At 34.7% G+C, this 13695-nt stretch overlaps 1 protein-coding gene across 1 annotated transcript; it reads left to right on the forward strand.

Moving 5' to 3' along the window:
• Positions 1 to 23: 23 nt before the first annotated feature.
• Positions 24 to 11838, forward strand: LOC133205392 (uncharacterized). Its single transcript, XM_061341194.1, has 9 exons — positions 24 to 230; positions 1162 to 1279; positions 1468 to 1571; positions 8494 to 8635; positions 9956 to 10050; positions 10187 to 10292; positions 10991 to 11075; positions 11185 to 11383; positions 11578 to 11838. Exons 1-9 carry the CDS (start codon positions 96 to 98, stop codon positions 11671 to 11673), a joined length of 1080 nt encoding a protein of 359 aa, XP_061197178.1. The 5' UTR covers positions 24 to 95; the 3' UTR covers positions 11674 to 11838.
• Positions 11839 to 13695: the final 1857 nt, after the last annotated feature.

Here is a 13695-nt window from a genome sequence, read left to right on the forward strand (position 1 = left end):
ATGATTTTAATGTAAATAAAAACCTTTATCAGGTACATTACACCTGCTGAAACGTTAATGGGCCGAATCGAGAACATAAATACCAAGCAGATAAAATGCCGGGACCCTATTCTGGTCATTCTGATGAAGCATACCCAGAGGTTTTCAACCTGCCGGCTATGCCACCCCAACCAAAGAAAAAGAAACCTGGACAACTGTCTGAAGAAGCAATAAAACAATTCTTTGAAGAGGTAGGTATTAACAAATACCCATGATGTATATATCTTTCATATTTCTATAACCACCCATTTTGTCGGACTTGTACTTTTGTAACTATCACATCATCCAGTACTTAACTCTGATTTTTGACATGTGGATGTAGGCGAAAGCCTGTCCACTTTTCTTAAGAGAATGACCTTTGACAATGAACTCGTCAAGATCTTAACACATCTTTAGGTAATGGTTAACAAAATACTAATCATTGAATGAAATCCAATAACAGGTTCATGTCGACACTATTTTAACAGACAGACAGGCAACCATGCCAAAACCAATATTTCCGAATTAAAAGGGACAATGCACATGACTTGAAAGATATTCAAATAATAAACTTTCATGCATGAGTTTGTATACTAGTATATTCCTTTTAATGAATACTTTCATGCTTTTATAAATTATATTTCTTAAAATAGGAAAACAGTGATGTACAAGTGTTAGCTGTGAATGTGTGTCAGACACGTAATATTATCGTATTTGCCCCCCCCCCCTCCCCCTCCAAATACAACTTACATTGTACCTGAAAAATCTTTGAAAAGCCAAAAAAGGAAAAATTGTCCAAACTTTAAAATCCTATTTCGAGGGGTGGGGGTGGGGGGTGGGGGTAGGGGTAGGTTCCAGCTTTTTTTCCACAACCAAATACTCTGTTTCCATGAAAACTATACAGCAACAAAAAGTGGGGGGGGGGCAACCTTCAGTGAACATCTTCAACAGTAAAAAGTTACGTTTAGAAAGGGGGGCAGCCCCAATACTACGTGTCTGTAAAATTCTAATTTTTTTTTAAGTCTGTCATCTGCAATGAAAGACACCGTTGCTGTTTTTTTTATTGTTTCTTAATTATCAGTTCTAGAGTACCACTAATTAGACCTTCATTGTACATGTACATAACTACACTTGTATTTCTAGGGATATGTCGTAGTGAAGGATTTTTTCTCCCCCAGTGAACTCGAACCCTGTAGAAAGGCTCTAGAAAAGCTTGTAGATGATGTGGCGCAGCGACTGTACAAAGCTGGCAAAATTTCCAGTAAGATATCAGAAAGAAAATTTTTGATAAAACGATCAGGAATTAATTTAGATGATATAATTTAGCATTACTCACACCGGTACATTTATATGACAGAGTTCTATATATATATATATATATATATATATATATATATATATATATATATATATATATATATATATATATATATATATATATATCTTTAGGTTTGTACGATGACTGTGATCTTTTCCATGAACGATTGCAGAAAATGGACAAGGAATGGCCAGGTGCAGCCATCTTAGTGATCAAAACACAGGTCTTGCCACAAGTGAGTATATAAGGCTTAACTAAGTTAAATCTGTAGATGAGCGAGCGATGAAAGACAGGCTAGGTGTTGAAACTGTTATGGCGGCACATATTGTTGGTCCTGCACATATTGTCGCCGGCGACATGTGTGCAAATTTACACAGCACATATTGTTCGCCCATCGGTACAAACCGGGTATTGTCCATGTGTACAGGCCATGTCTATGTGTATATGCCTGCACAAATTGTCGCCGACGACGAAGTGTACAGGCCCTAGCGGCACACGCTTTCGCCTTGATTTTCAGAGTTTAAAGATAATTTAAAATTTTTCACAGTATAAATCAAAGCATAAATCCCTGTTGCCAAAGCACTGACCAAATGAACTTTTAAGCAAATTAATATTGATAATTTGTTTTCCCCTCAGAATGTCTGGTTATATTGAGTCTTTTGGTCTGTTTACTCTTTCAAATGATAGCATGAAAACTAAAAATCTGTGATGGCATATTTTGCCCCCTACACACAAGATAAGTTATGACATCACGAGAAAAGTATGTCAACATGAAAGATAATTATGTCTACATGCAAAATAATTATGTTGACAGGATAAGTTTTATTACTAATTCAGAGCATGAAGAGAACAAACATAAGAAGGAAAAGTCTAAAATATAGGTGAAAAAGAGCATTTATATACGTATCTATATAATCATGTACATGTACAAGTAGATATCTGACATTTATATATGCATGTATTGTGGTAAGGGGTATCAACACGATAATGGCAATACCTGCATCCGTAGATTATGAAAAATTGCAATGTAGTAGAAACTAAGTAGTAGAAACTAAAGCGAAATGTAAGTTATCAATCTTTAGAGAATCTGGTTTTAATATGGGTAAGGTTACTTACTTTGTAAAATCAGATTCTCTAAAAGGATTCGTAACTTGTATATGTAAACTCAGTTACCTTGTTGACATTATTTATCAGCTGAAATTGTCAACTCGGTATAAAATAACAACAATCAATCAATCAATCTTGCATGAAGGGGACAGAAATATGCCACCATACAAATTAGAATGTTCCTTAATTTCAAGATTTCGTTCAAATGTAACTATAATTACAGTTATATGGCCTATATTACTTTGATTCCCCATAATTTCGTTTGATTATCTTAAGAATAAGTGCCCACAAATTACAGATAGAGGTTGGCAGATATTGTAATCCAATTATACCAAGAGATGTAAGATATTGTATTAATTGTCAAACTGTTGTTGAAGATGAACATCATTTTTTATTAGGGTCTTCCGTCTCCAACGGAAGACCCTTCTATTATTCTATTGTTTCTTTTTCACTTTTATTATTATTAAGATCTTCCGTCTTCACGGAAGACCTTATAGTGATTCTACTGTTTCTTATTATTATTATTTTTCCGCCCAATCTAATTTTGTGCACGCGATTTCTCGAAGACTACTGGATGGATTTTAATGAAATTTGCAGAAGCCATGTGTTTCAATCTGAAGTTATTTTATCCGAGAGAATTTGTAGAAATTCACTTCCGGTGCCAAGTTACGGACCATTTTTTGAATTTAAAAAGACATTTTGTCCGCGGATAATCTCAAGAATGGTAAAAGATATCAATGTGAAACTTTCAAGGATTATAGATCGTGATAAATCCTAGCCGGGACGTGACTTTTCGTTCGTCGTCGGTACTTCCGGTCGTTACCGGATGCGAATTTAAAAAGTCTAATTTTCTAACTTTTTTGATTTTCAATATTTTTCTTTCAAATTAGTAGGGTTTATAGAAGCATTTCCAAAAAGGCTTAATATATAATTTGTTTAAAAAACGATAAATCCAAACTCTAGATATTCGCATTTTAAAATTTGAAGCGGGTCCAAAATGGCGACTGTCTCCTTAAACTCCGACGAGCAGGTCAGCACTCGGAGCTCCTCGGTTGCTGGAAGTTTACAAACTAACCTCGAACGTCAACGGTGTTCTACCATTTCGGGTTTAATCCCGATTATGTCTGAATTTTCTTTCTCATTTTTAGCTTTAATTTACGTTTTCATCTTTATAATATAAATGATGTTTTTTTCCTGTGTTAATCTTGTGCTATTTTCATTTGTTTTAAAGAAATCTTTAAAAATCCTTGCATTTTTGAAGGACCCATGTTATATTTTAAGGACATTGGCAAGTCAAAGTTTTCCTGAGAAAAAAGGTTAAATACATGAGTTTTTTCACTTACTTCACTTACTTAGTGATTGAGAGTGATCTCCCGTGTAGAATTCTCTAAGCGGTGAAAACCAATAAAGCGTATGTTTACAGAGGTAAACAAAAAGCAAGTGTACTTCCTTCAACGGGTATAATCATCTATACAGCAAGAAAGAAAGGTAGTAATGGCTTTGTTGTACATTGTATTCAGGAGACAAAGAGCCAACAGATCGTCATTTAATATAGTTAGCTCAGTATGCTGGGGAAGGCAAAGATGTGACATATGCTGAAAGGTAGACCGACTGAGATCAGTTTCTAGGTTGTATGAAGGAAGCAGCATTTAGTAACTACGAATAAAAATTGAAATAAATCCATGCCAATATTTTCATGACAATGTGTTTCAATCAATTCAGTCAATTACATGACAGAATCAATCAGCCAGTCTGACTCTCTTCACCCTTATAAATAATATGTAATTATAGCTGTTAAGGGAAGTAACTCAAAAATAGAGATCGGTGCCGGTATGTCCTTGTCTTGTTTCTATACATGTATTTACATTTTCAGCTAAAATATCTAGAAGTCATAGGAAATGAAAATACAATAATGTATATACATGTAATACAAAAACCATATGAAATAAGTGGGTTTTGGAGAAATATGGTGAAAAATTATGTTGGTCCCTTTTAACAACATTTTACATAGGAAATGCATTGAGAATTGCAAAAACACTGATTTGACAAAATCTAAAAACGAAGGTTGGCTTGGTAGGTTAAACAATCCAGAATATAGCCTGTTTATTACAATTAAAGCTACTCAAGAGTTCTTGAAAAATTCTATACGAGAAGTTGTCTGAGCAAGAACTCGACAAGGGTAAGATTAAGACACCAAACTTAAATGAGCAGCAGTCCTTAAGGTGTAGGCAAAACCATTTGGATTCAGAGCGTCAGCCGTCACTTCCAGTCGTCACAGGAAGTGATAAAAGAAATCAAAAATTTCACCTTTTCTTTTTTTAATTGAAAATTGCATCACTTTATTACATCTTTTTTGCAGATTCAAAAGATGTTGGTCCCACCGGAAACAAATACAACTTCCGGTTATAAGAGAAAAACTAAATAATTTGAGTATTTTACTTTCCCATAAATATTCTTTATAGATAAAGTATTTGAAATGAATTTTAAATATGTTATTCAAAGTGCAAATGTCTAGAGTTACCTTGAAAACGTCAACTACCGGTTTAAGGAGATAGCACGTTGGATTTTCACGCTGATGACCCGGGTTAAATGTCCAGAGTGTCTGAATTTCTTTTATCACTTTTTCAGCTTAAATTTTCGTTTTTATTTTCAGAATCGGACGGAAGACCTCTCATTGCTCGCAATGAGTTTCTAGTTATTATTATTTTTTTCTGTCCAAATTTTGTGCAGACGATTTCTCAGAGATGGTTGGATGGATTCACTTGAAATTTTCACAGATGATGTATCATGATCTAAACCTTATTCATTTTTTTTATTTTGTGGAAATTCACTTCCGGTCGGAAGTTATCGCCCTTTAATCGAATTTTAAGTGACCATTTTGTCTACACAAAAACTCAAAAACGACAAAAGCTAGAGTGCTGAAATTTTCAGTGATAATAGAGGACATGTTCTAGTTTTGCACCTCCGTTTTCAAATTTTCTGGAAGTGCCTAGTATGGAAGCTCGGTAGGGGTCGAAATTTAGGACATGAATCAGGAGTGAATTTTCGAGACATTTTTTATCATATCTTCAAAACTATAAATATTTTTTTTAAAACATATTGAACAGAAATTGTGTAGAATTACTAGATCTTTTATATGATATAAAAGAAAAAGGGCTGACTCATCATATTAGGGATCAAGAGGGGCCAAAAGTCTTAAATCCATAACTCTTTAACGATCAATATTTTGTTATACATTACTAAAGCAAAAATGTTTATCTGAGCAATCTACAACTATATATTATGATAAAAATCTCATCTGTTACATAATTAGGGGCCATAAGGGGCCAGAATGCTAAATCTTTGACGCTTTATATCTCGAAAGTGGGAAATATTTTTATAAGCAATGTTGAACAAAAGATGTTAAAAATAATGTGCTAAGCAATATGCAACCTTTAAATATTTGCTAAACATCTCCATTAAGGAGTTGAAGGGCCGGCCCCTACATATTTCTTTTGCATATATCTCGGAAACGAAAAAGAATTTCTTTATAGTTGTTGAACAAAATGTGTTCAAAATCATAAGAGCTTTAATGTGATATCAAGAAAAAGGGGCTGGCCCCTCAAAATCGGGGCTGATAGGGGCCGAAAGTCTTTCATCAAAACTCTTAAACGATCAATATTTTGTAAAATATTACTGCAGCAAAAATGTTTATCTGAGCAAACTACAACTATATATTATGTTATTCACATCATATGTTACATAATTAGGGGCCATGAGGGGCCGAAATACTAAATCTTTGACGCTTTATATCTCGAAAGTGGGAAATATTTTGATAAGCAATATTGAATAAAAGATGTTCACAATAATGTTCTGAACAATATGCAACCTTTCAACTTTTGCTAAACGTCTTCATTAAGGAGTTGAAGGGCCGGCCCCTAAATATTTCTTTTGCATATATCTCGGAAACGAAAAAAGAATTTCTGAATAGTTGTTGAACAAAAAGTGTTCAAAATCATAAGAGCTTTAAGGTGATAAGAAAAAGGGACTGGCCCCTCAAAATAAGGGCTGATAGGGGCCGAAAGTCTTTCATCAATAACTCTTAAATGATCAATATTTTGTAATACATTACTAAGGCAAAATAGATCATCTTCACACTCCTTAACTATATAACATGTTGTTGGCATATGTTACGTTATAAGGGGACATTAGGGGCCGGAATGCTAAATCTTTGACGCTTTATATCTCGAAAGTGGGAAATATTTTGATAAGCAATATTGAATAAAAGATGTTCACAATAATGTTCTGAACAATATGCAACCTTTCAACTTTTGCTAAACGTCTTCATTAAGGAGTTGAAGGGCCGGCCCCTAAATATTTCTTTTGCATATATCTCGGAAACGAAAAAAGAATTTCTGAATAGTTGTTGAACAAAAAGTGTTCAAAATCATAAGAGCTTTAAGGTGATAAGAAAAAGGGACTGGCCCCTCAAAATAAGGGCTGATAGGGGCCGAAAGTCTTTCATCAATAACTCTTAAATGATCAATATTTTGTAATACATTACTAAGGCAAAATAGATCATCTTCACACTCCTTAACTATATAACATGTTGTTGGCATATGTTACGTTATAAGGGGACATTAGGGGCCGGAATGCTAAATCTTTGATGCTTTATATCTCGAAAGTGGGAAATATTTTGATAAGCAATATTGAATAAAAGATGTTCACAATAATGTTCTGAACAATATGTTACCTTTCAATTTTTGCCAAATATTCCCATTAAGGAGTTGAAGGGCCGGTCCCTATTATTTCTTTTGCATATATCTCGGAAACGAAAAAGAATTTCTGAATAGTTATTGAACAAAAAGTGTTCAAAATCATGAAAGCTTTAAATTGATATGAATAAAAAGGGACTGGCCCTCAAAATAGGGGCTGAGAGGGGCCGATAGTCTTTGATCAATAACCCTTTAACGCTCAATATTTTGTAATTCATTACTGAAGCAAACATGTTTATCTCAACAATTTACAACTATATATTATAATATTCACATCATTATTAGGGGCCACAAGGGGCCAGAATGACAAATCTTTGGCACTCTATATCCCGAAAGTGGGAAATATTTTGATAGGCAGTGTTGAATAAAAGATGTCCAACAGTTCAAAATAAGGTTTTAAACAATATGTAACCTTTCCATTTTTGCTAAACGCCCCCATTAAGGAGTTGAAGGGCCAGCCCCTAAATATTTTTTTGCATATTTCGGAAACGAAAAAGAATTTCAGAATAGTTGTTGAACAAAAATGTTCAAAATCATGAGAGCTACAAGAAGATACTAAGAAAAAAGGACTGGCGCCTCAAAATAGGGGGCCAGGACGGGCCGAAAGTCTTTAATCTATAACTCTTTAATGATCAATATTTTAATACACTTTACTGAAGCAAATTTGTTCGTCTTAACAATTTATTTTTATTATTATATTTGAACAAAAATCTCAGTCAAATTCTGATCTCATCTTATCAAAAATCGGACGGAAGACCCACTCGTTGCTCGCAACGAGATCGCATCTAGTTTTATTTTATTTTCATTTGTCCACTTTATGAACAACTAAGAAGTGAATTTTGTACACTTTTTAACAATACATGTATATCTTATGAAATTCTTAATCCAGCAGATGTTAAATCAACAAGAAACATTTGTAACTTCATACGTGATGCATTTAATATAAGAAAATCTGTGTGACTATATATTTGTTTACTGTATGTACGACTTGCGCCACATATGGTTTTTGTCAAATTAAATAAATTAGAAAAAAAAATATCTAAATTGCCCGATAAAGACAGAAATATCAATTTACATAAATGCTAGTTTAAATCTATTGGACATTTTTGTTTCGTTATGCAAAGACCCCTACATTTCCTTGATTCATAAACCAATTAATGCACTTTTGATATTTCGCATTAGACATTAGTGATTTTTTTCTATTTACAGAAGCATTAGCATTACATCTGTTTTTACCCAGTTAACGTTCCATGTCGTTTGGTGAAGAATGTACAAAGAAAATGCTTTTTTTTTCAGGCAATGAAAGATATTTGGACAAATAAGCGATTACTAAATGTAGTTGAACAGCTAATAGGACCAAATATAGCAGGAAACTGTGTGTTCAACATGCGTTCTAAACTGCCACAACATGAGCCTACAGTCGTTCCTTGGCACCAAGGTATCAGCAAAAAGCGCATCCTTATATAATAAAAAACCTTATTCTTATCCACAGGTATTAAACTGAAGTCCTGATCGATTAGCCCAGAAAGGTCCTGCCGAGGGATATATGTTTATGGTTGGGGTTGGAAGATGTGATTGTTATAACTCAATAAAAAAGAACTAAAAAAGATTTAAATCAAAAGCAGAAAAAATATTAAGATAGTGCATTTACATTAATCAACATCTAAGTAAATTTTTTTCCCGGATTTTAGTCTCCAAAAGCCTTTGAAAAATATCCATTTTTAGCGGATTTTAGTATCCAAAAGCTTACAAAAAATAAATATCCTTTAATTTACAAAGAATAGTAATTTAAAAAAAACCCTTTATATCTCGTTGTTTTATTTGCTTATATGTATTTCTTTCAATGTAATGTGAATTTCAAATACGTTTAAACGTGCAATACATTATATGATCGACCAGCATTCGGTGAATGCAACATCAGCTAGGTATGGGCTTAACTTCAAAGCAGACATTACTTGCAGGCGAGTTTTTAATTAATCGTAATGTGACAGATAATGTTAAGACTCTGGAGCAAGATATAATCAATCCAAAGGGACTAATCAGCCTTATTATCCTCATGTCTCTCTCAGTTTGATAGGAAAAAAAATCAGATCTGTCGTTATCTGACTTAGCCTAATAATTTTTAGAAATGAATGTAACCATCCGGGAGATCCCAGCCCCATGACTAGTCCGAAATGTCTGAAATTTTCCAGCCATTTTTTCACGATTTTGATATTTAACGTGCCAACAAAAGGTCAGAACCGGTCCCATTATGAAAAGTGGAAATTTCGCGGCCCCAAACTGAACTCGATTTTCGATACTTGCAAATCGAATTAAATATCAAACTCACAACTTATCAATAACACAGTGCTTCTAGTTCTCACCAATATGGCTTAACAGAAAATATCACTCCACACTTCGATTCAGGTCTCACGAGATTTCAAAATACACGAAATCAAAACAAACCTCGACAGTTTGAAAAATTGTTTTTACCATACACTTTATATAACAAAGGAACAATAAAAGCGATATTAGTAAGTGCTAGAAACATTAAACTGTTGATACATACTGTAAGATGTGAGTTAGACATTTTAAAATTCGGTGTGCATGTATCGAAAATCGACCCGAGAATGCCGCATCCGGTTGGAGGCGGCGAATTTCCACTTTTCATAGTGGCGCCGGTTCTGACGTTTTCCTGGCACGTCAAATATCATGTATCAAAATCCTGGAAAATGTCAGATATTTCAGACTAACCCGTTTCTTATATGTATTCCTGTAGATAATGCATATTTTGACCATGACGCATACAAACAACTGATACCAACAGCCTGGATACCATTTGTTGATGCCAACGAGAAGAATGGATGTCTCCAGGTATTGGTACATTTCTTTGTCACTTTCTCCGAACCCACACTTAGACATTGGATAGAATTAATAACAAATTTATGATGAAAAATTGAATGTTAAAAAACGAGTGGAAAATGCCACTTATTGCCACTTTTTTACGTAGTTTCTCTGCCGTGGACAAAAGAGCGGACGGACGGCTGATCACACGTGTTGCTGGCAGGGAACCTGGTACGTCATGTTAGAAGAAGAGGAGATGACGAAATCACTAGGTAATACTGTCGTATGGGAAAAAAACACTTATCTTCAATCGCAACTTTCGAGTCAGAGGAAAAAAACCCTCTGACCTTAAATTCCAGAAAGGATGGCATTTCGGTCTTTTCATAACCATTGCAAACATAGTACATAAAATATGGAACATATCCATCGTATCAGATACTATTATTTGACCTCTATCAATTCCCAACCATTGCAAAAGTTAAGAAATGAAAGGTGAGGTGAAGATAATGAACAGTGCTCGATCTGGCAAATCCTTTAAACAATACAAACTGTGAACAGGACAGAAACACAGATTCCTGAAACCATGAAGGTGGGATGAGGTGCCAAGAAGGAGTAAGCATCCCCTGTCGAGCGGTTACGCCCACTACGAGCCCTCTGTATTGATCAGGTAAACGGAGTAATCCGTCATTTAATTGATATGGAAATAATGACCTAGCAATTGGTATGAAACATGTCAGTCAAAATACAACCGAATGTTAAGGTTTAATTTGCAAATAAGGTCATCATAACGACCATAGAATTCGCGAAATGCTGACGATAAACAAGATTGTTGAAGACCCTGAAACATTAACTTATTGGTCAGTAACCTGCCTCGATTTAAAAATTGGTCGTACCCAGAGGATATACTCTTGCGTGTCGAATTTCTTTAGCACCTGCATACTTTATGTCATTGTGAATTTTTATTGCACAGGGGTGGACCTGGAGAAGGATCTCCGTTTGGTTGAGGTTCCTTATGGTGGAATGGTGTTATTTAGCAATGCAATACCTCATCAAAGGTATCTTTTTAGAACAACTGCAGAATTGCAATAATCGAGGGTCTGCACAGTGTTGTTCTCGAGGGTCTTCAAAAATATGTGCTTCTCAATATGTACGAATGTCTTTCAGTTTACCTAATGTATCCAACGAGATCCGATGGTCCATGGATCTTAGGTGGCAAGATGCCAATAAACCGTCAGCCTTCCATGGACTGAAAGAAGCAGTTGTGTTCCGAACGGAACAAGATCCTAATCACGTAATTGACTGGGAATCTTTTGACGCAGTGGATCGAACTGATGTCCAGCTGAAAGCTGTAGAAGATATTCGGGTAAGCACCGTAAATTCTATCTAGAATTAAGTATGATTGACCATAAATTGTTGCAAATTTCTACTTCTTGAAGTTTAGATACTCGTTTTTCTGTAGGGATGTGTTTCAAATTACGTTGTGTAGACAAAATCACATATGTACATGTATATTAGAATGGGAATGGCAAACTAAAGAAATTTTTACAATTTTTGTAGGAGGACAAACCAGAAGAGGGATTTGATACACTGATTTCTGGTCCGTGGATGAAAATGTGGGAGATTACCAACACAAACAGACATGTGGTTATCTGAAGCTTTCTATTATCTACATCAAATTTCATTGTTATCGGTGTAACGATTACAAACTCAAATATTTGTACACTTGCTAATAAATGTGTGAATATTTGTAACTTACTAGAATTGATTGTAGTGGTGTTTTTTTTTCAGAAATAAAATTTTTATTGTATTATTCCTAAATATTTGTTTAAAATGTTTTTGAAACGGTATGTACAGTACTACATTATGGTTGTAGTAAAGCACATTGATATATTATATTGGCATATATTTTTTTCTTACAGGGGCATAAACACAAAACACGTGTCACTGTGTAAGTAAACATGAGCTCCAGCTCCGTTATTGTTTATGTTTACTTTTACCGGTTGTTTTCGATTTGCTAATACCCTACACATCAGTGAGCTCGTTGTCTTGGTTTTGCTTTCTTACATTTCTTTTCTAACTTTTCTTGTTTTCATATCTTTTATTTATACACCATGGATTCCCCACTGTTCGTAGATATTATGGAAAAAATTTAGTACGCAGTGCAAGGATGTATGATAAACTAACCCGCCAGAAATAAGAAATAAGGAGTAGTTTAAAACGTTTCAGATAATATGTTTTTTAAGCATTCATTTAAAATATATGCTCTTGCAACATGTAAGTCATGAAATTCTATCGAAAATTTTTAGGATGTACATGTCATGAAATTCTATCGAAAAAATTTAGGATATACATTAAAAAAAATGAGCCTATGCTCATTTAAAAAATTCTATGATGCTGGTGTATCAGTAAAGTCTTGCTTTTACAGATTAAAAGTATCTGTGAATCCCCCCCCCCCCCCCGTTCCTCCGAACTGATGTTAAAAGAAATAAATCCATTCCTTAGCTACAGATTATATCGTCCTACTTTGAAAGCTGAGGAGATTATTGGTCTGTATTAGAATCTCTTCGGAGCTAAAGGCTCGTTTAATATTCTCTGATCGGAATTTCATTCTACAATTTAATTATGATTTGTAATGTATTACTTTTATGAGAAGAAATCGAACTGATTTAATATTTGTTCCACAGAAAAGATGAAAAATTCAAATTTTTATGGTGTTCCTATGGATCCACTTGCACCTTCGCACTTTTGCCCTTAGGGCGAAGATACGAGAGCGCGAAGTTGCGAAGGCAAAAGTGCGAAGGAGCGAAAAAAGCAAAGATGCGACGGCGAAGGTGCGAGGGCGAAAGTGCGAAGGCGAAGGAGCGATACTAGATACTAGTATCTCTCCTTCGCCTTTACATTCTCGCCTTCGCCTTTTTTTTTGTGGAGCTCTCTATCGTTTGAAGTTAATTTAAACCATTGCTTACCATCCATTTTGGCGCCATCACACTAATCTAGCGCAAGTGTACCAATAACATCCAAGAGAAAAAAAAAATACTAGCGCAAGAAAGGCGAAGGCGAGAGTGCGGTAAATTAAAGTATAATGCGAAGACGAAAGTGCGAAGGCGAAAGTGCGAAGTTGCAAAGGCGAAAGTGCGATATATGTATCGCTCCTGCGCCTTCGCACTCTCACCTTCGCCCTTCGCCGTCGCATCTTTGCACTTTCGCTCCTCGCACTTTTCGCCTGCTTAACTTCGCACTCTCACATCTTTGTCCTAAAGGCGAGAGTGCGAAGGTACAAGTGGCCCCACTAGAACACCATAAATTTTGAAAGTAACCAGACTCATATATACGAATGTTAAATATTACATAACATTTATCTGTAAGTAAATGTGATACAATGCAAAAAATGATAGCTGTTTTTATGCACCATTTTGATGTCAGAATAGAAATATTATTTAGAGAAACATCTAAACGTAGAAAAACACACATTTTTGATGTAATATCATGCCTTCCAAACGATTATATCCACTCACATCACACAGTAATAAAGAAACACACTTGGTATTATAATTGCATTTTATTGAAGAAAATAAATAGGTGTGAAGTAGAAATTTATGCTGCTAAAATTTGTTTTAAAAGATTTAGACAAAAATGTGGAGTTCAGAGATCTCAATATCTTGCAAGAGGATGAAC

Source organism: Saccostrea echinata, unplaced genomic scaffold (assembly GCF_033153115.1).
Source record: "Saccostrea echinata isolate AGI-Se365-2 ecotype Australia unplaced genomic scaffold, CSIRO_AGI_Sech_v1 ptg000054l, whole genome shotgun sequence".
In the NCBI taxonomy this organism is placed as follows: domain Eukaryota; kingdom Metazoa; phylum Mollusca; class Bivalvia; order Ostreida; family Ostreidae; genus Saccostrea; species Saccostrea echinata.